Genomic DNA, 27,542 nt, shown 5'->3' on the forward strand with positions numbered 1-27,542 from the left:
CAGATTAAAAATGAGACCCTTAATTCTCCTGGTTGAGAATAAGGGAGGAAACTTTCTCCCCACTTCTCCCATGTGTTTCCAAATTTCATTCCCTGTCCCTTTCAAATGAATGTAAATCTTTTAAATGGCTAAAGAAGCCTCTCAAAGGTCTCACAGCTCTGGAATATTACTTGGAGGACCTGGGAACTCTCTCTTTGAAATGCAAATATCAAGGGAAGTATAGCCGCATCTCTCAGTTGCTGTAGGAGTCTAGGAGTCTAACTTCTCTGAGCACCTTGCTCCAATTTGCAAAAGTATCTCCTGTGGTAAAGATATGTTAAGTTTGTTTCTCCAAGCGATACAGTCTACATAGGTGGTCTCCCCAGTAGATGAGAAAGCTAGGACAGAGTCTGAATGACCACAAGTGCTCTTAATTGAGGATTAGTTATGGTGTATCCTGAAAACACGTATGGCATTGGTTCTGTTTGACCACAAAAGAGGGGCAAGATTCCTTTCTGTCTCTGCAGTCACATAGTGGGTTGCCTCTGATGCTCATCCCATTCTGCTTTAATGTTTATTCAATAATAAACATGTTTTTCTTCATGACTATTTTTGTGGAGAGGATTTGGGGGCTGGAAGATCTCATTTTTTTCAATTTCCCCACCAGGGGTCTGGGGATTCCCTGGTGGCTCAGCTTGTAAGTCTGCCTGCAATCTGGGAAACCTGGGTTTGATCCCTGGGTTGGGAGGATCCCCTGGAGAAGGAAATGGCAACTCACTCCAGTATTCTTGCCTGGAACATCCTACGGATGGAGGAGCCTGGTGGGTTCCATGGGGTCGCAAAGAGTCGGACACAACCAAGCGACTTCACTTTCACCAGGGGTTTGGCTTGTTTGGAGTGTTCAGGTTTCAGAAGGTGGGTGAGACAGGAAGTGAGAGGGCGAGCCTAAGGCCAGAGCACAAGTGGGCTATGTGAGCAGATCAGTGTTATTCTAGACAGGAAGGAGCTATGGAAGAACTAATCCGGGAAATGAAGTCATGTTCTACCTCAGAAAAATGACCCTGGCAGTAGTGTATGTGGTGGATTGGAAGGGAGAAGCATGTAGTGACATAGCACCGCATGTGGACACAATCGTAGTGTATATCACCCAAAGATTATTCTTGGACGGACCTTTCCCTAAGCCCCCTACCAATATCTGCATTCCAGGATATAGAGAGTAGTGGACAATAGTGAATGTAGCTGCATGTCTGACGCTCCTTGGCTGTTTTTCCTCTATAGTTTGGGAGCTCCTCTGGCCCCACAGCCTCCACCCAGTGGCTCTTGAGGTCCTCAGTATCTTCAGATTCTAGACTATCTCTGGTGATTCCCATCAGGAGAAGGGGCTTGCTTATATTGCAGGGATGTCTACCATTGGCTGGTGCTTGGTTTATGATAAACACTTGCTTGATATTTAGGGAGGTCCTGTAAACCAGCCGCACTGAGGTGTGCCGGTTAGCTCAGATGCCTCATTTATTGGCAGCCCCTACTGGGAAGCCCCTGATTGTGACCATTGACTCCTTGGATCCATGTGAGTTCAGGCTTTCCTATTAAAACAACCCATTAAATGGATTTCTTTCACCTGGGACTTTGTAAACAGAAATTGAGAAGAGTCAAAACACTGTGAATGAACTCCATATACATTTATTAAACAGTTAACAAAGGCACAGCAATAACCACTTACTATATATAGTTAATACACATATGATTCTCCCTTAACTACCAGTTTCCCCAAAGAATTATTCACCTCTTCAGGTCACAAAGGCAAAAGGCAAAGTCTCAATCCCCACCCACTTCTTGATTCTCCATGGGTTGACCATCATTTCCTGTAGCCATTAATGTCTCTAGAAGCATGGAGAATGCAGAGATACCTCAGGTTCCTTCTGCATTCTCAGGTCCAGCTCATGAACAGGCTATCTGCTTCAACAGGTGCTGTTACTACTGCTTACTGCTATGCATCCAGTTATTCAATGATTTTCCGCCAGATTTTCTCTTTGCACTCAGACATACATGCTGGGCGGTGTGCTAAATCACTTATAGGGTGAAACCTCACTTATAGGGTGAAAAAGCAAAACTCTGCTTTTTCTTGCATCTGCTTTGCCCGGGTGTCCTGCCTGCCTCTGCACTGCACTGTTAACAGGAAAAACAGAAAAATGCTGGGCTGACCAGAACTTCCTTCTTACCCAGGTTTCAGCATGCACTTTGGAATGGAGCATCTGTTTGAGAGGACAGAAATCAAATCTCCTGTTCCTCTCACAAACCTCACCCTTCTGTCAGGGTGGCTATCCTTTCTATCAGTGGAGTTGTTGGCTTTTGTTCCCCAGACTCCTACTGTCCTCCTGTTGACGGGAGAGTCCAGACACAGAGAAGAATCTGGGAGGGCTCGGTTAAACGGACACTTCTAGTACAGGAAAGCGTCAAGTAAAAAGGCCAAGTATGTGCATCCATCTGTTGGAGATTAACAAGTACAGGCATGAGGCTACTCCAGAAATGTCATCACTTGTAAGGCCTATCACTCTGTTATGCTCTTTACTACCAAAGTGGACCATGAGGGTGGATTCAGGTCTGTGGAATTTGGGGATATCCAGTATCAAGTCAGTATTTTAGACTCATTATTATATCAGAACTTTCCTGACCATGAGAAAATTACAGGAGTCTGCCTTTTTTGGCCTTCTTGAGGTAGTGAATGGCTGTACCGCCCATCCATAGCAATTTGGTTGCTGGTTAAATATTGTGATTCAAGTGCCCAGGGTTTTGCTTCAGTAAAGCGTTTCTCCCTCATCCGTGCATGTGGCCTCTGATACTTGACCACCAGAGTCATGCCTTTTAAAATATAAACACTCCCAGGAGGGGCCGCACATTAAGCACGGCTGCTAACACCTTAGTGTGTTTTGTCTCTTAGATCTCAGTGATGAGCTGCTGTCCATAGCCTGAGATAACCAATAGGAAAGTTCTAATGGGAAAAAAAAACCCATATCTGGGGAAGCAGGCCTGATAAGTTGCTATCTTGGGGCTTCTGGAAGGCCAGGGGATGAGAAAAGGAGGGACTTAAAAGGATGTTGTGGAAATGGTCGGCAAATGCCAAGGTAAACTCAGTTAACACCTGGTTTTGCCCCTGGGTCAACTTCCCTCTGCCTGGTAGAAACTCCATTTTGATGACAGTCGAGAATGCCTGCCCTGAATTCTTGCTGTTATCATTCAGCAGCTTCAAAGAGAGAGACATTAGCTGAATTATTTAGAGGCCAAAGACCTCTTGTAAATGTCTATATACTGAACTGGTTTTAGTGTGGAATTATCAGTCACAGAAACATATCAAACACATCAAAGGGCTCAAAGTCAGCTTATCAAGAAATGCTGCAGTGGGAAACACACTGAGAAATAGTCTAGCAGGGCACAAGGGGCCAGGAAGCTAGTAGCTCTGTATGACTCAGCTGATACTGGAAAAGAATGCAGCCTCCTTTCTGGCCCTTTTCATTGTCCTAGATGTGTGAATAATACTTTGTTGTTCAGTTGCTCAGTCGTGTCCGACTCTCTGTGACCCCATGGACTACAGCATCCCAGGGTTCCCTGTTCTCCACTATCTCCTGGAGTTTGCTTAAGTTCATGTCCATTGAGTCAGTGATGCTATCTAACCATCTCATCCTCTGCCACCCCCTTCTCCTTTTGCCTTCAATCTTTCCCAGCATCAGGGGCTTTTTCACTCTGTCACAACCTCTTATCCAAAGTCTCTTCACCTCAGTTTTCTATAAGCCAACTACTGGACAGTGGAGAAGTTCCTGATTAGTGTTTTAAGTATTCAGAAATCTGACTAAATAAAGTGTTACCAAGTTACATTTTGCTTTCCTTAAAGAACAAAACTGATTATCCTTTCATTCCTGTGCCATTGGTTGGAGAAAGCCAATTTGAAGTGAGAGAAAACATTTAAAAGGAAAGTCATCCATCCTGGTGTTGTGAAACCAGTGATGCCCATCTTGAAAAGAATAAAATGAATGACACTGGTTTCATTCATGACACTCAAGATAAAGGATAGAAATCAATAACAGGAAAATACAAACTCCTAATAATAATATATTTTAGAATATGCCTCGGAATTTCTGAAGCACAATAGAAACCAGTGAGCACTATCTCACAATGTTTAGCATTCTTTTGCTAAAATCTAAGTGTGTCTTTCTTGTGGTAGTGATCTCAATATTATAAGAATAATATAATACACTGGATGTATTAGCTATATAATTCAAAATACTGAAGGTATATATTTAGAAATAAATTTATTCTATGTATGAAATATAGCATTAAACCAAATCAAATTTTACATTAGAATTACTAAATATTAAGATTAATATACTCGAAGACAAATAGCTTTTAAGTGAACTCCTAATGTGTGAATATGGATTCATAAAAAAAGACAAAACCAGGAAATTTACACGTTTTATTAAAAGAACAAAAAATAAACAACATGGAAATAGCATACTAAAATGAATCGCATAATGCACACTTCTAAACACAAACAAGCAGTATAGCACTATAACTTGGAAAAACAAAAACAAGAAAATCAAAGCATCTGACCTACTGATAGCAGTTGAGGAAATGAGCTACTGCATTTTGGAGGCAAAATATTATGGGAACAGTCTATACTTATTAAATATTATGACCATTATTTAAATCTATAATTGTTGCACAGGGTTAATAATTTTATATTGTATGTAAATTGGCATTTTTCTGTCCAAAATATGTGCTTCCATTTTCTACATTATACCGGACTGCTGTTATATGAATGCATAGTTAGCATCTTACAAAAGAATATATTTAGGAGCATCTTTTAAAAGTCTTATTTAAATTATTGTAATTTTGGTGCATGTAACGAATGGTTCATTTTCTAATAATTAATGCAACTACAGTAATACAAGAAAATTGATTTTGACAATGGCAACCCTCAAATCCAATGATATACTAGTCATAATAATTCTCTCAACTGCTAGAGACAAAAGACACAGCAACAAAATAATTTGGTTTCCATCATTAACAAATAGCATCTGTATACAGAAATAAAGCTTTGTAATCATGCAGTTCTATGACAGATAAATGCTTAGGTTGTGTGTGGGGAAAGAGGACTGCTTAAAGTTGGGTTATTTTATAGAGGTTTTTTCTTAAAACAACTAAAGTAATACGATGCAGCTTGATTTATTTCACAGTGATACATTTCCTAAGTATGCTATAATTGAGGATGGTTAAAGAGAAAATGCCTCTGGGATAATCCTGCTTTGGGGTGTTGATGGGTAGTTCTCTTCCAGGGAAGAAGTGTAGCGGGTGGAAACTGAATTAACGAAACTAAATCCTTTTCTGGGTTTAACAGAGGTCCTTTTATCCTCTAATTTTACTTACTCAAAAGACAGCACTGTGTTTAAGCTCCAAAGAATGTGACCCGGTGGCTGTCAGTACATACAACATGCCATCGGTGAACTGATTATCTTTTGTGATGCTTCTAGGTTCACTCTTACTATTTTATAGTTGATTCTGCCTAACTTAAAATCTTACTGTATTTCTATTGACCTTATGAAAATATATCCGTGTGGCTTATATTTTCACAAGGAAATATTAACACAAGAACATGGGTTAAGCTGGGAAAATACGTTGGTGGTAACTACAAAATGAATGAATGCTTACATTTTACATCAATGGAAATGCTGATCAGATGGTCAGGCTGTTAGCTGTAAGTGATCATGGATTGAAGTAGGGGGTGGGGGGGAACAAATTTCTGACCAACTGGCCCTGAGCTATTGGACAACTGTAAGGCTTGGATTGCTTTCTGGCTTTGGCTTATTTTCATGTCTCTGTAAGTGAGAACTATCAAGATCAGTAACAATACTAACACCAACTCTGTCAACCCCAAGATGGGCTCCTTTTCCAGGGCAAGGGCAACGGGTCTCAAGATGGGAAGGACTCAAAGTCTGTATGATGATCTATCCTTAAACCTTTCTAATCTTGACCTTTTTCTAAGCCTCATTGCCTGGAGGCAACAAAAAGATAAATGGTGATTTGTAGGTGACGCGGGAGCTGAAAGAGATGGTCTGACATTCTTTTCTAGCTCCAGTGTATTAATATGTAAGATTTTGGCTGGTTCTCTTCTGTTTCATTAAAAGAGTAGGAGGCTGAAGTGGCACAGTGAAGCACTGTCTAATCTGCTAAAGCTAAGTCAGAAAATAGCTTCCACTGAACAGGTATAAAGTAAATATAAAATTGTGTCAGGAACATTTTTTTCCCTTTGTTGGAGGGGATCAAATGCTCTGTGCTGGCCATACTTAACTGTTAAATTATATCTTTCAATAGTTGCCAATTTGGTTTTGGCTTCTGGATCTTGAAGGGGAAATAGTGGCCAGGGTTAACAATTTGATTGTCACATAAATATATATTAATTGATGTAACCAATATATCTCAATTGATCATTTTCTGTGAAAGATGAAATCTAATTGGATCAGAATGGGAATATCCATCTTGCAGCTTACAAGGTACTTCACTGCTTGTAACCACTGAAAAAAGACCTTAGCACCACAAACCTGCCTGGGGTTGTGTGTGTGCATTTGAGGATTAATTCACAAAACAATCTTTGCTAGCGATCTTGCTAAAAGGTGAAGTACATGAACTTTTGTTTAGTGCCACTGGCTGAAGCTGACCTGTTACCTGCCACCAGTCTTGTCTTATGGTGAGCTGTAGCAAACTAGAAAGCCTCCACAACAGGAAAGCAACATCATGCTTTAGTTAAGTCTTGTAGGAAAAAAAAAACACCTTCTTCTCAAAGTCTTAGAAATAACTCTCTCTTACTAACTTTTCCACTATTATCACAGACTTCTTATATTAAAAAAACAAAACTCCAAGGGTCACTTTCATGAACTATGTACATAAGTGCAAAAAAGGTGTGTCTCACACGTTCGCACCCTAACTGAGACCATCAGTTAACTGCAGCATATGTCTCTTCAACACTGTTATGGGGTCATTCCACAGTATCTGTATGAATGAGTTCACCAACGTGAATGAATGTAATCTGCGCTTTTGTCATTCTTTAACCCTCCTTTGGATAGATTTGAGTAAGAAAATTTTTGTAGCTACAGCTATGCCACTTGAGTAATTTTGAATAAGGTCATAAAAAGAGATCAGGACATATTATGAATACAATTGTGTCTAAATACTGTGGAATAACCCTATCCACACAACAAATTCTATCAGCTCTAAAGCCTGATCTAGAATCCACATGTTGTAAACTTTTTGCTCAAAAAGTCACAGAAGGACGCAAATTCAGTTTTCACAGGGAACTTTGGGATTAAAAAGAAAAATCAACCATATCTATATCTGCGCTTTGAGTTGTATCTGCTACATGCTACACTGTCAAAAAAGCCACAGTTTTACAAGTAAAATTTTCACACACACAAAAATGTCTAAAGGTAGCCATGTTGTAGGTTTGTTGCTGAAGCAACAACTAAATATAATTAGTTAAAAATTATTATTTGTATATAAAGTTAACTTTGTTCTTAAATTGTGAACTGTAAGAAATAGTCATGAACTAGACTCTACACCTTGCTTCAGTGTCAGTTGAAGATCTATCTAGGCGGGTTGAATACACGTAGTAAAATCTTAAAATTTTCTCTAACTCTCCTTCAAGATTAAATTCGTGAACTACTTAAAGATATGAAAAAGGAACAAAATAAAAACTTTAAAAACAAGAAAAAGGAAAACATGGCACCGATTAGTGAGTTGGTGCTCAGAACCTTATTTGTAATTATATTTACAGTTGGATTAGGTGCTATCAGTTAAACTTGCAAAAAAAAGTTGTGATACTCTGTTACCTAGTGTTCATTCTATTGCCTTTGCCAGGCACTGATAAAATAAAAAGTGAGGCCACCATCTTCCTAAATCTATTCAACAGAATTGGGAAATCATATGTACCTATTTCTATTTAAACATGTGTGAAATGCAAAAGAGATTCAAAGCAAGAAGATTCCAGTTTCTATTCATTCTGTGCATCACAGCCTACCCTACAGACTGAAATAACCTGAAAACCTGTGGCTGCATTATCTAAGAGCATCCTCATAAACTCTCTAAAGGAGTGGCGGAAGGCTGAAATAACGTTCCAAGTAGCACATGGGCCTTCCCTATACGTTATTTAACAAAATTTAATGCCAATGTTGTCCTTAATTGGACCTCACTGTGCTTCTTGGTCGTATCATGAAAAAGAGATTCATGCTGTAATGATTCATTTTTATTTGGTTCCTGCTGATGGTAGGGAGGAGGTACTTGCTTTGCCCAAATTGGAAAGCTGGTGAGCTGAGGCTGCCCATTAGTGAACACAGCCTAGTGGTATAGGACAACACTTACGGCAAGATCAAAGTGCTTCAGTGTGTTCAGGAATGGATGGAGAAGATTGATGGAGTAGGCAGAAGATGGCTTTACACATTGCAATTAACTACAAATTAAAGACTCTAGACAAGTGAAATGAAATGCAACAGCTAGCTGAGGAATCATGCTCCAACTGCAAAAGCAAATACTATACTTCACATAGCGATTTTATGAATCCATTTAAATGTAATTGTAATCCCTCTTTAAAACGTACGTATGTTACGGTCACATAGTGCTTTTGGAAATTTGACATTACTAAAACCTTCTTAAACATTTAGATTATTTTCCAAGTTGCAGCACAGTTGTGTATTTTTGAAAGAGACTGAGAGAAGGGGACAAAAAGAATAATTTTGGATAAATAAAAAAGAGGCCCTTGTAAACTACAAAGCTTATAAAATGTTAACTAAGAATCACAAGTGATTAGAATTTTACATATATACACTTAATCTACTAATTGTCATTTAGAGTCACTGATTAGTTTTGTGACTTCTCTTTTTCACCAGAACTTTATAGTCTATCACTTGTCTTTTCTTGAATAAAGATCATTTGAATAAGTCATTGCACAGCTAAAGAGTGCTATCTTAATATTGCATTTTTGTCAAAATTCTTTCACATCAGAACCTTAGTGATTTGAGTTTTCTTTCTCTAAATTCACTCACAAAGCAACTTTTACAATGCCAACAATATAAAAAAACTGTGGCACCAAAAATACCACTACCCTGAATAACTCTCACTGAACCTCTTACTCAAAAACACATCACTATTCATGTCTTCCAGTGCTTAAGGCAACACGCAAACAGCTGTACTCTAGGTTTATTGTTCATGTACATCCTTGTCAGAAGTTTAAAAAATGAGACAGTATGCTGTATCAAAACGTCAAATGACCCAAAAAACTTTGTATCACACTGAAGATGTCTCTGTCTCTTTTAAGGAATACATCTAGAGTATACATCCTTCCTCGATCAAATCTGCCCTTCTGGAGAGGCCCGAGGACAGGTTTTATAAAACTCAGCTCCAAACACAAGTAACATTGCTAGAGTGCAGAGTCAAGATTTTGGGAAATAGAAATTAAGTGGTTCAAAGGACCAGTAGGTAAAATTCAACACGCCTCCTGTTCTCTAACTCCAGACAATGCTGTTAGCAGATGACAATGGTGTAATACAAGCAAGATCACTTAGAAATCACTGATGATCACAATTCAAATTGGTAATTAAGATCAACAGGATATGAGCCACTGAAGAGCTAATTTTGCTCTTTTGTATTCTGAGCCAAATTGATCTGCTTGGGGCTGGAGTCTCAAATGTTCTGAAGCACAGAGAACATGAAATGGAGGAACAACCGGGGTCTGGAGATATTTCTGGGTCCAACTTCTACCAAGTAGCTAGGCAGTCCTGGACAAGTCACATGCCCTGGTGGTGAAAAGGTTTCTGCCAGTTCCATTGGTCTGTGCTTCAAATACTACTGGCTGGCTTGAGGTATCCAAAACCTGATTTTCCCTTGGCTTGTCATTTTCATGAAGGAGAATGGTAAACTTGGGACATACAACAAATTTGATGACTTTATGCTTTCCAGTGAGGGAACATATATTTACTAGAAAATACTAAATCTATCTAAACCGATGCAAATTATCACGTGGTTCTACCACTGATCAATAATAGTAACTTTAATAACTGAGTGGGGTGGAGGAGGTATGTGACATACCATAGGAATTAATTACTCTTCTACTTGGCTATTCAATTATTTCAAAAGTATTAGTAGTGTGAATTCAGGTCAGTTCTGTGGAGTGCAGCCACTCCATTTCACCTAAAGGGTGTTACAAACTCTTACAATTTTCAAAACATATAAAAAAAGAAATCCAAAGAAACAAAAAAGAGGCTTGGTTGTGATATGAGAGATTCTGTTGCTAATAAAGTTTGGGAAGGCGAAAATGTATTAATAACATATATCCCAGGTGCTTGCTCCTTCACTGAAATGTTTTAACAAAATGGAAAACTCAGTTGAACTGAAACTAAAGACAACTGTGGCCATCCTTTCAAGAAAGTTTAAATGAATCGAAGAGTAATTTCAAGTGGCTCCCTCTCTCCCCAGCCCCGCCATTTCTCCAAGCCTATACTCAAAGTCTCCAACTGTGATCAACAGAAAAGACTGTCCATTTGGGGAGGAAAGGCCTCACTTGGAACCAATTTTCCTTCACCCTGACTGACTTTTCCAGATTGCATCTTCCTTGTTATTCAAAGAGTAGTGTAAAGAGCATGAGCCATTTCCACTTGGAAAATGGCACTTGTATCAAAGGTTACATTGCAATGGTTTTTACACACTTCCTCCAAAATGTAAAAACTATCTCCACGCCCCCCCTCTCTCTGTTTAATTTATAACCTGTAATTAAAATACCTTTAAGCTTCCAAGAACCACTTTTTCAGCTGAAGATTACAAATCGCTCAGTTTTAGACACTCAGCCTAGAAGACAGGATTCTTGAGCCACAAAACCTGTAATGGGCACTTTACACAATTTATAGTCTAAATGCTGAGAAAACCATTTAAAGGTAAATCCAGAATTTACCTTAAGTAGCTTTTGCAAGCTACTTAAGAAGTGAAATTCAGGTTAATGTTTTAAGACGTTCCCGGCTATTTTCAGGTAATTTTCCTCTCTCACAAAAAAATCTAGTAACGTTGACTGTACTATACAAAGTCAGATCTACAGGTACAAATTATATACATGCATGTTTATGGACAGGTTTTAGATATACTCAAAAGAGAGGCCTTTTAAATGTCTGCCTCAAGAAACCTACAGAAATATTCTAAAGAGAGAGCATATCAATATTAACCTGTCATGTTTTTCAAGCACGTGTGTTTCTGTTTCCCATTGATAACATTTTAGTTAAAATCAAACATCACACATTACAGTAAAACACTATATACTATGTAAAAACCTAACAACACACAACAATCCAATATGATACAATAATGAGGAAAATGGTACTGGACATACGTGTTACATTCTGAATCAGCCCAATAGACTACTGTGTAAACAAACTGGTAAGGTTAACACTTCAAAACAGAGGAATATTTATCCACCAAGAATGCACAATAAGCCAACAGTCCACTGTAGAGATTCACTCAGCATAACAGTTACTGGGAAATCACAGAGAAACACGTGATAAATTACAAAATGTTATGCTGTTTTACATAGTAATTCAAATAAGATAGACAGATGGTAGTTATTTGTTTTCCATTTGTGTTTTAACATCTCCTTTGTTTAATGCTTTATTTTTTCTCTGAATGTGTTGGTTGGCATGTTTGTTTTAATATATTGACTGCACCACGCTTATTGTTGTGTTGGTAGAAGAGGACATACGTGAATGAATATAGAAAGGCCATGTGGAGGTCCTCACGGAGAGATTCTGGTAATCTGTAACTCTGTTGTTCAGAATTTCAACTGAAATGGAAAAAAAAGAGTGAGAAATATTGGATGGTTATAGAGGTAGGAGTCAGGATATTTGGTTTTTGTTCTAGTTCTGTGTGTGAACCATATGCCAAGATATTCCCCATCCTGAATTTCATAGTCTACATCTGTGAAAACTGAACTGTTGGGAATGTTTACTAAGGAGTCACATACCATGACAGTCCATGGTTCTCGCTGAATGCCAATGTAGACAGTTGCCCTTAAGTTATCAGAGAAGCACTCAACTGTTTCAGGTATTATCTGCACAATGCCAAAACTTTTTGATGAACATCGACCCATCCATTCACTTCCTCCAACAAGCATATATTGAGAAAATATATTTGATTCCATTTTGAAATATGCAAGTATTAAACAAACTTTTATTTGATCTGAATGTTTTGGACCTACACATGAATGGCCTAAGTGTGAATTCTGGGTACACAGTATTTTATAAGATTACATTTTTGCATTCTGGAAAAATGATCAACATGTGTTACATGTTGCAATGATTATGGTGTGCCAAATCTAACTTCTCTCACGGAATCAAGCAAAAAGGAATCACTATTCCCAAACATGTTCTGTTGGAAACTTAACTGTATTTGACCACTTTTGTTTACCTTGATGTGAAGCAGTCCATGAAAATCAGGCAAATGTTTATAAAACCTATTATTCTCACATTTGGTACTATTCCCAAGTTGCCACTATAACAAACGATACCTCTGAAGATGACTACAATATACAGCTACTTCAGTTATTCTGTATATGCCAAGATGTCTTTTTAGAACATTCCTTATGATTAAGGGGACCTGTTTGGGTACTGTACAGTTGTCTATATGCTCTGTCCAGAACCATTAGTGTTCTGGGCCTGCATGTCCTCAGCAAGAAACAAATGCTAGTCAGCTTCTGGGGAACCAGTCCATCAAGAGATCGGCACTGTTGCCTGCTTCAACCAAGTCAGACACTCCCATGATGAAAACTTCAAGCTTTCACTGACTAATGGATGCAATTCAGAACCAGGGTATTGTTTTTTTTTTTTAGTAACTCCCTATAATCAATTAAGATGCCTCAGAGTCTTAAGTGACTTCCAAAGTCACTCGTTCCAAGTGAAGGACTGCTCAATTTAAGTGCGTTGCTCTGGACCAGGCTCTGGACCAAGCATAGGAAATCAAAGGTGAAGGGGGGAATCTCTGAAGACAGCAACAAAAACCACAAAAAAAGGTGTCATGATTTGAATGAAAATAATGATTAAATTGCTAAATTAAGTTGCTGAAAATTGCAAACAGCTGGAGCAAATCTGCTAGACCTACATGGGGAGCGACACAAAGTGGCAGAATGTGGAGGCGCTCTTTAATTCTCAGGACAAGTGCATTGCTTGCTATCTTTAAGACAATCATCTTCATCAAATTGTGACAAAATTACCTAGCTTTATTTCAATTGAAAAAAAAAAAAAACAAAGCTAGAAAAATGTTAAAAGATTAAAATTCAGAAGCGATCTGTGTCTTTGGCTAACCAGTCATACCCCTTTAATAATGGGAAAACATTTAGGAATTTATAAGTTCATTGGGAAAATACAATACCAGCTGTCATTTTCATATTAAAAAATCGCATATTTGCTCTCCACAATTCAAGGTGGAAAATTTAGAATGCTTAAATTGAGCTCTAAAATGATAAGCAATGTCTATTAATGAAAATATTTACCAAACTCTTTAGCAAATGCAACTGCGTAGATAAAAGATATAACCTACAAATATTACATTAATACTTAAAGAAACTTACTGTTCTACTGGGAACTTCTACATCTGTGTAACAAACATGCTGTTATTCAGTTCATCTACTGATAATGGGGGTATCTATAGCAGTAAAAAAGATTTTAGATTAAAACAGTTTCTTGAGAGAATTCCATTTATTTTGTTCACTGCTTGGACATGGTAATCAAAAACCATAATCAATTTCATAGAAAAATTTTGACATATTAACCATATCCAGTAATAGTTAATGTTGCAAAGCACAGGTTAGAATGTGGTTTGTTTCCCCAATGAATTAATGCTCTGTGTCCTATAGGGTTATCAAACTTGTACTTAAAACAACAGTGGACTTAAAGTCTTAAAGTGTGGTTACCATTTTAATAAGGTGAAATACCCATCATATTACACAATAATTATTTTAAGTATCTCCTTACAATTTCAAGACTTCCCCCAAATTCATCATTTGTCTTGTGACTCTGCCTGTAAAAACCTCAAGCAAATGAAAATTAAAACATGACAAACACATCTAATGTATAAGAAGGAATTTCTCATGTAATCACTGGGTCATGATAAGCATATCTGTGCCTTGGAAAGAAATGTGTTATCTTTCTTTCCAGTAGACCTGAAGACAAAGGTGATGATAGTACTAAGCAAAAGTTCAAATGCAATAACTAGAAATGGTAGTAAAGTAAATTCTGTTCTCAACCAATGAGGAAACATTAAAAAAAATTAGTATATGTATTTGAGGATTGGTGTAGTAGCAACAACTGTATATATAATCTATTGGGTAACATCTGTAACCAATTAAAAGAGCCTATTCTGCTGATTCATCTCAGGATGTGTAGCAAAGCAGGAACATCTGTCCAGAATATACAGAAAAAGAAAAATTCTAAATCTAAGAATGGCTTAAGAAAGACTAATATCTCTCACCAATCCCCAAAGCATATACTGTGCCTTATCAACACACTGTAGTTAGCTAGGTCCAAACAGGTGAAATAAATGGCCAAACCTGATTGCCTGGAGCTGTTGCAACGAAGGGAATGCTGGTAGCAGGTGGTGGTGCTGCAGACATAGTGGTGGGTGCAGCACTGTGCATCATGGGCACTTTCAGTAGGAATCATGGAAGCAACACACGAGAGGGTGGAGCAACCATGATATAAACGATGGAATGGGGCGTGGCAGGTATCGCAGCAACAAGCCATGTGACATCATCATGATGAATACGCCAGGGTGCAACATGCAATCACAGTCAGTGCAAAGCAACACAGCATGGAAGGGGGAAAAATTTAAAAAGAGAAAAGGGGAAAGCCAATTATAGTTACCATTAAGGAAAATGGAATCATTCTCAACATTTACCAATAGTTAGTTTTTGAACAGAATCACACTGTAGTTGACTTCAAGGGCCAAATTTTCAGAAGGGGTTACAACGGGTGCCTAGGACAAATCTGTTTTTACCAAGGCTATCTCTATGAATAGCTAGTCAAGCAGAAAAGTAACTTGGTTGTGTATTCACAATGGGAATATGGAACTGTAAATTGGTATTTGGGTTCATTAACTCATGACAGACATGAGTGCTGTCACTAGATTTGTAGGTGCAGAGGGACAGTTTCATATAAATATACTTACCTGATTTGCATACAAAAAGATTATAGTTTGGTGGGTATATGGTAGAGAGCATATACAAAGAATACAGTGGACTATGTGTGCAGGTTTTATGCACATCTGTGGCAAAGCCCTTGGAAACTTGGGCTACTTATGAAACTACTCAGGCTGCTTATTTATTGTTCATAAATAGCCCAAGTTTCCAAGGGGAACTTCATAGTAAATATCCAATGAAATCTTGCCTTCACTGCAAATAGTACAGCGACAGTGACTAGCAGCAGTAACAACTTTTTTCAGGTGGATTTCTCTTTGCCTTTTCTAGTTTCTATGTCATTTTCAAAGTTTCTTGGATGCTCTTCTTTTTTTCTAACTCATTTTGCAAAGCCAACCAAGGAATTAATGTGTGAATGGCAAGTGGGCATATGTAATACTTTGCATCTACATCGATTGAATTCAGATTTTCTGAAAGTTGACAGAGAAAGTGAATGGCCTAGGGAGAGGAAAATCAACGTATGCAACATCATAGAAACCATAAATGTACCCCAAGTGGTGATTAACAGAAACTCTGCAATAATTGCTCATGCCCATCTATCTCTACCTATCAACACCCCTTATTGTGAAAAGTGAAGTGAAAGTGTTAGTCGTTCAGTTACGTCTGACTGTTTGTGATCCCATGGACTGTAGCCTGCCAGACTCCTCTGTCCATGGAAATTCTCTAGGCAAGAATACTGGAGTGGGTAGTCATACCCTCCCCTCCAGGGGATCTTCCCAATCCAGGGATTGAACCCGGGTCTCCTGCACTGCAGGCAGATTCTTTACCATCTGAGCCATCAGGGAAGTCCATCCCTTATTGTAGCACATGTGAGTTCTAAAAACACTCTTGTTTCCCCTTTAGGAGCACAGCAATTGCACAGGGAGCAGTACCAGTGGAGCATGCAGTTTGCATTCCTACACAAAGCTCTTAGGCAAAAGGACAAGGGAGCAGAGGCACAAAATGGGTAGATGGAGACACATTTCATGAACTTGCAAAAGTCTGTTCTCCTAATCATATGCATATAATGCTTCTGTTAGTATCAGTGGAGACGTTTTTAATTCTGACAGGGCATCACTAATAACAGTGGCCTCACCTGTCAGTGAGTGCATCTACTATGTGGCTGTCATCTTGAGGTTTTTGCTTTATCTTGATAAACCCCTTGACTCTGCATCAACTTTGGCTGACCAATGAGATGGAGGTCAAGCTGTTGCAAACTCTCGAAAAGGATAAAAGGAACTGGATTGATATGAGATGGTGGGGTGAGGTGGGGTAATTCTTCCCTGTATGGAACAGGGCTATTTTCTCCTGGTCTGTTCCTGGTGCCTGTGGAAATGACAGGAGCCGTGAACTCCCCCGGAGTTCTGAGAGGCAAACCAGTCGCTTTCCTTGTTTTCTTTCTAGGTGGCGCTAGTGGTAAAGAACCTGCCTGCCAACGCAGGTAGAGGTAAGAGACATGGATTCGATCCCTGGGTGGGAAAGATCCCCTGCAAGAGGGCATGGCAACCCACTCCAGTCTTTTTGCCTGGAGAATTCCCATGGACAGAGGAGCCTGGTGGGCTACAGTCTATGGGGTCACAGAGTTGGACATGACTGAAGTGACTTAGCACACACGCATGCACAGAATGGTTTTGAGATGGCTACCATATTGGATGGGTGGCTAATTAAACGTTCTGTGTGTTACTGTTTATTAAAAATCACATACCCCCAGAGAGTCATTTTGAAATGATTTTGTGGTGCCTTGTTTCTGTGCAGATGGCACTTCATCCTAGAACACTATAGACAGCATTACAAAACACTACAGAAGGCTCTAGTTTTGCTTTTTTGCAACATCTAAATATTGAATGATTTTGATCTTTTGGGTAACCTTTTTTGGGAGGAATGGTTTTGTTGTACTTTACAAATTATACATTTGAAGTATTTTAAATATTTTACAATTTCTTAGTTTCTTAAAACTGCCCATTCTGGCTAGATAAGGAAATGTTTCAAGATATTTTAGCTACAATTTTTAGTGTGAAAATACAGAAATGGCAAGGTCAGTATTCAACCACAGCAGCAATGAACTAGAACTTGAGAGTGTACGACTGCTGTGATTTCACAAAAACATGTAACAGACAGCACCATATTAAAACCAAAATACTCAGAAAATTTTCAGCTATATCATCCAGTTGCTTGTTTCTTTCACAGTCACAATAAAAAACACTTTTCTTTTCAGATTAGAAAAAGTTGAGAATTTTTGTACAAAACCTACCAACACTTGAAGCGGGTGCCATGCACAGTATTGGCCCTGGACACCATGCAGAAAAGCGTGAAAAGTAAAGAAAAGAGATATTTCATTATTAAAGCTTTATTGATAGAAATAATTTTTAACTAGAATGATATTCTTAGCAATATTAATGAACCAGCACATGCATATCCAGTAATCTCCCATGCTCATAATTACGGCTTAAGACCCCAAACCCAGGTGATCAGAGTAATTCTTGGATTCTTAGGTATAAAAATGAATGTTAATTTTTTCTTTAAAGGCATTAGCTCAACTTGGTTGTATATTTATTTTGGACTAATATAGCCTAAGTGCTTTTGATTATGAAAGGGAGAGTTTTAATTTATTACATATATGATTTTCAAAATATGCACCAAGACCTGGCAGCTGGTGCCAGGAAGTTCTACTTAGGGCACTAATCTACTGTTATGTCCCCCCACCCCCTAGTGATCAACGGCTTGACTGTGAACATACGGCGAACAGGATTTTCATCAAGGGGGGCTCTCAACCCGACAAGGTTTTATTTTGCCATAAATTAAGGGGAAAGGGATTCTTCTGACAGTTTTGCTTATAAATCTAGAGTTTTAAATTAGCCAAATCCAGGTCAAAAAAGGCTAAAAATTGTGTTTTTAAATGGTATCATGAAGAACTATTAAGGTTAGTAACTAGACAGAAGTTAAGATTTTTATGGCTTCTTTCAAAATTAATTAACTGATTAATATATCAGTGAATCAATGGGTTTCTTTAAGTCCAGGCATATAATACTATTATATGATGTTTATTTTAAAAGACTATGGCTTAAATTTTTCTTTTCAATTTTGTACAAAACTGTTATACTAGTAAATATAGTTGAATATAGGAGGTAATAGAATACGCTGCAAAGTATTAGGAAAATGTGATAAACTTCCATATATTTTATATTAACTGATTTAAGAGTAGAGGCTAAAACTCCCTGTTTTATATTGTATCATATAAATACACACTGTATTATACTGTATATATATATTGTGTGTGTGTATATATATATATATATATATACACTGTATTATTCTGTAATCTAAATTTAAAGGTAGTTTTATTATAGCTATCTTTGGCATATCAAAGACATACAGACTACCTATTTTTGCAATGCTGAAGCTCAGAAACTTTTTTGAGATCAGACCATTGCCTTTGAAAGTGATACCTAAGAGTCAAAGAATTAGTTTAAGACTGAAACAAGTGAATCAAACATGAAAAGCAAAAATTAAGAAATGCTCAAAAGAAAAATGCTGATAGCATTTCCTAGTTTGATTTCAAAACCATTAATTTTCAGGAATCACAGGAAAACAGTTGGTTCTGTATACAAACAGACTGAGCATAACTGCGTTGTTTTATTTCTAATCAAAATACCCATTGACCATTTCTTTGAAAGCTGGTGTAAAGTGTATTCACTCACAACACCACTCAACTTACAGGGCCCAGCCCCATTCTCACCTGTAGGAATGAACTGCGGCTGTGGCTGCGGCTGCGGCATCGGCACGTTAGGCAGAGCCTGTTGGCGGTGGAACACATTGGGATTAAAGACTGGTGGGGCACAACTGACCTTTTCAAGTGCCGATCTCTTTGGTATCAGTTGCAGTGTACCAGGCTGTAGGCCCTGTGAGGGAAGGATAGATTAATAAGTAATACCAAGGAAAGTAAAATATGTACTCAGACCAAGCAAGCAGCAGTTAAATAAAGTCTGGCCTGGGCACCCTTTGCGAGGGTCACCATTGAGCAAGGTAACCAACTAAAGAGATGAAGTCGTTCACTATATGACTACATACTCAGTCCAAAATAGAAAATGAACATATCGGGGGTGGAAGAAGTTTTTCAGCTTCACTAATTTAGACAAATGAGTGAAGTTGAAAAGGACTTCATCAGGTGGGCAAGATGTGACAGGATGCTGTTGACAGCAAAGAATCATTTAAAATTAACATCGAAGGCTTCCCAGGTGGGTCAGTGGTGGAGAATCTGCCTGCCAGTGCAAGAGACACAGTTCCGATCCCTGATGCAACATGCCTGTGGAGCAACAAACCCCAGCATCACAACTACAAAGCCTGTGCTTTAGAGCCCAGGAACTGCAATTACTGGACCCTGGGCACCCTAGAGCCTGTGCTCCGCCACGACAGAAGCCACCGCAATGAGAAGTCTGTGCACCACAACTAGAGAAAGCCCACACGCAGCAACAAAGACCCTGTGCAACCAAAAAGAAACAAACAAAAATGAAAAATACATAAAACTAACATGTAAGCGATGCTCATCTATTCACCTATTACAATGAGATTAGCAGAAGCAACTTATTAACAGGAAAGGGATTTTTGCCAGTTCAAACTGATCTAAATCAAGGAGATAAATGGCATATAGGTGAAAAAAAACAGATGTCAGTAGATCTGAGTCTGATTCTGTAGCTCCGAAATTCAATTTATATAAGGATTTCAGGTCCAAACCCTATAACTGTATATTTCCCAACTAATGTGTAAGGAAAAAGCAAATGAATGAATCGCCTGCACCATCCATCTCACCTAGAAACCATAGTTAGCAAAATGTACGCAATTCTCATTTATTTAGAGACCCGCCGGGCATTTCGGTATGTACCATTTGCTTTGTTAAGACCTTGTAAGGTTGAATTTAAGGTAAGAGGTTTTACTCTTACTGTGTTAAAATCTTCCTTTCATGTCTACAATTCTTTAAAATCCTACTGTGCTTATAATATTCAGTCAAACTTGCCCCTGGATCAGATTCACTAGAGAAATTGGACCTGACATTTTTCCCTCTACTAACTGCAGAGTACTTTAAAAACATGTCCTGCTGACAACTGGGTATGCTCTAAATTCTTAAGGAGATGGGCACATTTATGCTGAGTACCTAGCCTTCCATATGCCAAAGAGGGCACGCCATGACCTCCTTATTCCTGTGGATAAAGAAGGCCTAACAGTATCTCTATTTTTATTTGGGAACTTTATAGCACGTCTTCAAGTCTTTTATATGCATACAAGTTGCTTTCAGTGATTTCAACCTGAGCATGAACAAGAACAGAGTAAAAAAAAAAAATCTCCTTTCAAAAAGCATTTCAACTGTGAATCCTTACAATACAGAAAGTTTAAACTTCTTCATGCAGCCCCCTTTGTTTAATCTTATCTCACACAAATTCCTATGGGTAAATGCAACTTTTACCTTGAAGACTCTGCTCTGATGACTCAGAAAGGCATTTTATATTGATGTTCAAAAATATCAGTTGAAGGCCTATTATATAGTATATTTAACTCTACATGGAAATTTGGGACTGACATATATATCTTACCAAACACACCAAAATCATCAGAAATAGGCACATACATATGAAAGTCCCATGACTGAGCATGGGACAGGTTTACCAAAGCACAGGCAAGCCATTTCTCATGCATCCCATGCATATGAGAACCTTTATTTTTAGGGAGCCAACTGTATTTTCTCTATGCCACCAACAGAAATAACTAACAATTGGAGGCTTAAATTCTGCATTGATATTCTGGATACCTTCCTATTTTCATAGCTAAAAACTCCCTCATTCAAAAGAATTTAAGACAAAAAATGTGAAGAAGTCTTTTTTTTTTTTTTTTAACATTCATTCACAGATTCTGCTGTCCAGATGAAGGGAGAAAATAAGTGTGTTCTATGTTGGTGCTCAGCTCTTTCACAAAGTCGTGGGTTCAGTTATGAGAGAGCAGGGTTACTGAGAAAGAGGGACAAGTCCAACATTGGTGCGGTGGCCCCAGAGCTGTCATCTGTGAGAGAAGTTTGGAGAAATTTGGGGCATTTGGTTTAGAGAAAAGACATGAGAATCAGGTTCCTATGAAATAGGGATAGACGTTTTTTGGTAATAAAATAAGTGTATGTGCCAGTTAAAGTGAGGTAGATTTTAACTCAGTATGAGAAAACCTTCTTAATAAATAGGGATGCCTGAAAATAAATGTATCTCTCTCATGAAAAGGAAAGATCTCTGTCATGGGCTTCAGGGTCATGGAGGTGATTTTCTCCCACAGCCAGGAAAAATGAGCTTTCCTCAGAATGTTGTCCCTTATTTGGGTTATACCGTATTACATGAGGAAAGGTCCAGGATGTAAAAGAAATGGATAGCTTACAGCCTATCAAAATAATTGACAACTATGACAAACCTAAGTAATCATAATTCCTACTTTTCAGCCTATCATACAATAGTGTTATGAAAGTATTTTTTCTACCTCCTACCTTACATAGTTAAGTAGAACTAACTTTTCTCCAAAATTTACTTACTATGGCAACCCAATAGTCAGGTCTCTTCTCCCAACCATATAGAAATTCCCCCTCAAGCCTTGCCTGGCTGCTGCCTTGAAATCATCAACTTTTGGGAATCAGAACTTAATTACCAACTCATCCTCCAAGTCCTCTGTTTTTGAAAGTTACTAAGGATATTACCAGCAAAGTGCCCATCTAGGTGGCTCACAGGATATTAAGGTTAGTTAGGCTGTAAAAATCACTCAAAAATAATTTACTGCTTAAGTTGTATAATTTACTCCTTCTTAAAAAATGGGAGAAAAAGCACAGTAAGAATCATTAGGAAAGCTTTTAAATAATTACCTTTAGACACTTTTAGTGAATTAGAATAAATAGGTTCTTTCCTTTCCAGTTTATATCCTAGGAGATTCATTTTAAGGTCCACTCATGACTATCCAAGATTGTGATTCCAGGGTATTAGACAAATTGAGGCATATATGAATCATTTATCCCCAAACAGAGAGTCGACAAGTCCTAGCCTGTTCTTACCATTGCAGTGGCAGCTGAATGGTTCATCTGGTAATGAGCTGCTTTGAGTTTGGCTTGCAAGTGCGCAGGAGGATGAAAATACTTGCATTTCTCCCGGGAGCATCGACCTTTGATATAATCCATGCAGATGGTCACAGTATTATCACTTGTCTCAATCATGGACACATCAGTAGGGTGAGCATAGCGGCAATCATTCTCACCACGGGTACAATTACCTCGCTGAAATTCACGGCAAACCTTAAAAAAAAAAAAAAAATCACATTGACGCTTGGAAGGTTATCAGTTTTTATTTATTTTGCCAGTGAATGTAAGAGCAACAGTACATATTCTTTTGTCATCTATTTAGGAAAAATTTCAAAACTTGAAGGATAAAGTCAAGCCATAGTCACTATGAGACATAAACATAAACAAAATTTCTCTTCCAAGAAAGATAACAATCCATTGTCCCCAAAGGAAGTTTGTCAGCTTTCCTTACATTGAAATGAAAGTATTCTTGAAAATTAGGCTTCCCTGGTGGCTCAGCAATAAAGAATCACCTGCCAATACAGGAGACGCAGGCTTGATCCCTGGGTTGGAAAGATCCCCTGGAGTAGGAAATGGCAGCCCACTCCAGTATTCTTGCCTGGAAAATCCCATGGACAGAGGAGCCTGGTGGGCTACAGTGTATGGGGTTGCAAAAGAGTTGGATATAACTTAGCGATTAACCAACAACAACCAATTATTGAAAACCAGTTTTTAATCCTCCACTTGATACACAGCCTAAAGTGTAATTAGCTATATTTGCAGGAGAGGATTATTTTGTTAAGGACCAAGATATGTCTTTATCACACAACAATGTGCTTTTTACAAGCAGACGTGTGAACCATGACTAAAGGACATGTACAGATTCCAGTCCGATACATAGCCAAGCATTTGAGGAGCTGCCAATGGAGCTGACTTTGTAAGAAACTGACTAGTTATTTATTTCAACTTATGAAAAAGGACATAGTTTGAAGGATTTCCATAAATCAAAAAGCTGTTTGCAATTTTTAGTTTCCTTTTCTTAGGTATAAGGATATTTCTGATCTAGTACATCATTCATAATATGGAGAAACAGGTTTAGACTCTATGAGACTCATTTACATTCTGCATTCATAGGCAGTTAATGGGTCTTTTATTTTCAGTTTGATTATTCTAGCAAGTAGAGATCCACCAGTGAATACAGACTGTAATTCCAGACTGTAAAGCTGGAGCATGCCCACCAGACTCTCTGTGCCATAACAGAGGAGACACACAATCAGCAGCCGGGCAAACTAAGACATTGTTTGACCTACTGTACAACTGTGCACTTCATAACAGGGTAAAACTGCAGCAGTAAAACGTCTAATACTTCTCTGAGGTTATATTCCAGCAGCTTAAAACCCAGATGTACTTATTTAAAGCATTTAAGACACCAGGTTCTGGAAATGTTTATGCATAAGGCTAATATCTACCCTTATGAGTATTCATAGATTTCTACACAAATACCTCCAGTTTATCTGAACGTATCGGTTTTGGACCAACAGGCCCTGGCAGTGGCAGAGGTGGGTTTCCAGAAATCAGAACAGGTGCGTTTTGTACCAGTTCGGCGGGGACCAGGCCCATCCCAGGATGATGAGGTAAGTAAGGATTGTAAGCCATGGCAGGATTAGCTGCAATTGCAGGATTCACAGGAAAAGAATTCTGTATGTTTAAAAGAAGAAAAAAAGGTGTTAGAGGTCAATAGATTATTCCTATTATTACACAAAGAAGCAGTCTTTCAAAAAGCATAAGCCATATCAAAATTTACCACTGTATCTTCTGATTTATTTTTAGTATCATATTAATTCCCATATAAGAGTTCCTTTTAAACCAACAAATCTCTTTGAGTAACAAACTTACTGGTAAGCTGATAAACCAAGCCACATAATTTTAACATTTATGAGTTAGGTAAATCAAATCGCACTGATGGAGTCTGTTCCAAACATGTTTTCCCTAGCACTTCCACTTTTACGTAAAAACCTTGTCACCATCGATATCATATATGTGGGCATTCTGAAGGCCCCATTCATTTCACTGTCCTCCTTTCTCTTCCTGGCAGTACTGCTTTGCTCCAAAGCTTCTGGTCCCACCATGGTTCCCACCTGCCCTACCGAACACTTGCTTTTCTTCCCAGCCCACTATCAATTATGAAGACAGGCAAAGAGGGAGGAAGAAAGGAGTGGATTTTAAAAGGTGAGAGCTTTCACAACTTCTTGCTGTCTACCTAAAAGGAGAATGGTATGGTCATTTTTTTAAAAGAGGTCTTATTTTACAAACGAATCTGACTTGACTAGCCTTGTCTTTATCTAAGGGACCAGATAATATGCACAGTTTAAAAGAGGGCCCTAAATATCCTAAATAGGATTCCTGTTAGGCAGGGAGAGATAACAGGATTATAAGGTACATACACTAGAGTATAACTGGTAAAGGCTTGGAAATGCAAAAGGCTATTACTGGGTTTTTAAATTTTTTACCAGTCCTGATCTCAAAGAGTGTAATATATGTATTGCCTTTATTATTATCTGTGATGAAATAATGTATCACTTTACTGTGCTGTTTTCCAGTGTGTTCCACATGGGAGCATCTTTTCTTCTCAATGTGGTGATAATTTCTTTGATAGTTCTCTTGCCTCCCCTACAGCACCCAATATACATAGTGAATGACTGATAAAATCAATGACATAATTTAAAAATAAATGTAAACGTTTTAATGAATGAATAACAAATCCTGGTTAAACGTAGTATATTTCTAATAGTGACTTTATACGGTAGGTGCACTGCGGTACAACCGGTGATGTCTCATGTATTACTAAGAGCATGTGTTCTTGCTTTCTTTTTAATTTCTTTCACTAAAAAAAAAAAACATCTGTTGCACTGTCAAGCTGTGCCCACATCCTGTGCTAGATCACAATAATAGGAACGGTTCTAAATGGAGGTAGAGTAGGACTCTGTAGAGTAGGAAGTGAGGGACAGTCTATATTCATGCAGCCACCCCCTAGCTGGAGTTGAAATTTTCACCAGCATAGCCTTCTCCATGAAACCCGTGTTATAAACCACATTCACCTTGGAAGGAAGGGCTTCCCCATTAGCACTCTACCTTAAGATGACTTTGTTGTTTAGTCACTAAGTTGTTTCCAAATCTTTTGTAATCACATGGACTGTAGCCCTGCCAGGCTCCTCCTGTCTATGGAATTTTTCCAGGCAAGAATACTGGAGTGGGTTGCCATTTCCTACTACAGGGGACCTTCCCCACCCAAAGACTGAACGTGTGGCTCCTGTGTCTCCTGCACTGCAGGCGGATTCTTTACCACTGAGCCACTGGGGAAGCCTTAGATGAGTTTTGTTTACTTGCTAAGTTGTGTCCAACTCTTTGCAACACCATGGACTGTAGCCCACAGGCTCCTCTGTCCATGGAATTTTCCAGGCAAAAATACTGGAGTGGGTTATTATTTCCTTCTCCACAGTGAATTTATCATTAGCTAACTGGCAAATTAGGAACAATGGAAAGAACATGTCCCGCCCGCTTCCAAACTAGTAAGACTCATCACGGTAAGTAGAGAAGGCATGGTGGCCAAGAGTTTTAAGAGGAAAGGGGTGACACCACGTGGGAGGAAAGATGATGGGGCAGTCAGAGGAAGTGCCTTAAGGTTTGAGGACAAAAGCCAAAGGCTGACCCACCCTAACTAGCACTGTGATATAACAGGTTATAGGAACATATCATACTTCTCACAGAATGAGATACAAAGCTTCAGGAATTAACTGATGTGATATTATTTTATATAATGAGCTAAGACTTCGTCTGACAGAATGTGGTCCACTGGAGAAGGGAATGGCAAACCACTTCAGTATTCTTGGCCTTGAGAACCCCATGAACAGTATGAAAAGGCAAAATGATAGGATACTGAAAGAGGAACTCCCCAGGTGGGTAGGTGCCCAATATGCTACTGGAGATCAATGGAGAAATAACACAAGAAAGAATGAAGAGATGGAACCAAAGCAAAAACAACACCCAGTTGTGGATGTGACTGTTGATAGAAGCAAGGTCTGATGCTATAAAGAGTAATATTGCATAGGAACCTGGAATGTCAGGTCCATGAATCAAGGCAAATTGGAAGTGGTCAAGCAGGAGATGGCAAGAGTGAACGTCGACATTCTAGGAATCAGTGAACTAAAACGGACTGGAATGGGTGAATTTAAGTCAGATGACCATTATATCTACTACTGTGGGCAGGAATCCCTTAGAAGAAATGGAGTAGCCATCATAGTCAACAAAAGAGTCCAAAATTCAGTACTTGGATGCAATCTCAAAAATGACAGAATGATATCTGTTCGTTTCCAAGGCAAACCACTCAGTATCACAGTGATCCAAGCCTATGCCCCGACCAGTAACGCTGAAGAAGTTGAAGTTGAACAGTTCTATGAAGACCTACAAGACCTTTTAGAAAGATGTCCTTTTCATTATAGGGGACTGAAATGCAAAAGTAGGAAGTCAAGAAACATCCAGAGTAACAGGCAAATGGGGCAAAGGCTAATAGGGTTCTGCCAAGAGAACACACTGGTCATAGCAAATACACTCTTCCAACAACACAAGAGAAGACTCTACACATGGACATCACCAGATGGTCAACACTGAAATCAGACTGATTATAATCTTTGTAGCCAAAGATGGAGAAGCTCTATACAGTCGGCAAAAACAAGACCAGGAGCTGACTGTGGTCATGAACTCCTTATTGCCAAATTCAGACTTAAATTGAAGAAAGTAGGGAGAATCAGTAGACCATTCAGGTATGACCTAAATCAAATCCCTTATGATTATACAGTGGAAGTGAGAAATAGATTTAATGGCCTAGATCTGATAGATAGAGTGCCTGCTGAACTATGGAATGAGGTTCGTGACATTGTACAGGAGACAGGGATCAAGACCATCCCCATGGAAAAGAAATGCAAAAAAGCAAAATGGCTGTCTGAGGAGGCTTTACAAATAGCTTTGAAAAGAAGAGTAGCGAACAGCAAAGGAGAAAAGGAAAGATATAACCATCTGAATGCAGAGTTCCAAAGGATAGCAAGAAGAGATAAGAAAGCCTTCCTCAGCGATCAATGCAAAGAAATAGAGGAAAACAACAGAATGGGAAAGACTAGAGATCTCTTCAAGAAAATTACAGATACCAAGGCAACATTTCATGCAAAGATGGGCTCGATAAAGGACAGAAATGGT

General features: G+C 38.6%; 1 protein-coding gene across 8 annotated transcripts in view; it reads right to left on the reverse strand.

Moving 5' to 3' along the window:
• Nucleotides 1-4,430: 4,430 nt before the first annotated feature.
• Nucleotides 4,431-27,542, reverse strand: part of MBNL3 (muscleblind like splicing regulator 3) — a 121,228-nt gene continuing 98,116 nt past the window's right edge. For 3 of the 8 annotated variants that reach the window (XM_024988182.2, XM_059883509.1, XM_010821415.4), the window contains 7 exons: nt 23,796-23,990; nt 22,290-22,526; nt 18,960-19,122; nt 17,475-17,510; nt 14,600-14,694; nt 13,622-13,695; nt 11,749-11,839 (listed from right to left, as the gene is read on the reverse strand). In XM_024988182.2, the coding sequence (XP_024843950.1) occupies nt 13,639-13,695; nt 14,600-14,694; nt 17,475-17,510; nt 18,960-19,122; nt 22,290-22,526; nt 23,796-23,990 (783 nt within the window). In that variant the 3' untranslated portion in view covers nt 11,749-11,839; nt 13,622-13,638. Of the gene's footprint in view, nt 11,840-13,621; nt 13,696-14,599; nt 14,695-17,474; nt 17,511-18,959; nt 19,123-22,289; nt 22,527-23,795; nt 23,991-27,542 lie in introns of those variants that run through there. The other 5 variants (XM_059883511.1, XM_059883510.1, NM_001192740.1 and 2 more) reach the window with 5 other exon arrangements.

Source organism: Bos taurus, chromosome X (genome assembly GCF_002263795.3).
Source record: "Bos taurus isolate L1 Dominette 01449 registration number 42190680 breed Hereford chromosome X, ARS-UCD2.0, whole genome shotgun sequence".
In the NCBI taxonomy this organism is placed as follows: Eukaryota; Metazoa; Chordata; class Mammalia; order Artiodactyla; family Bovidae; genus Bos; species Bos taurus.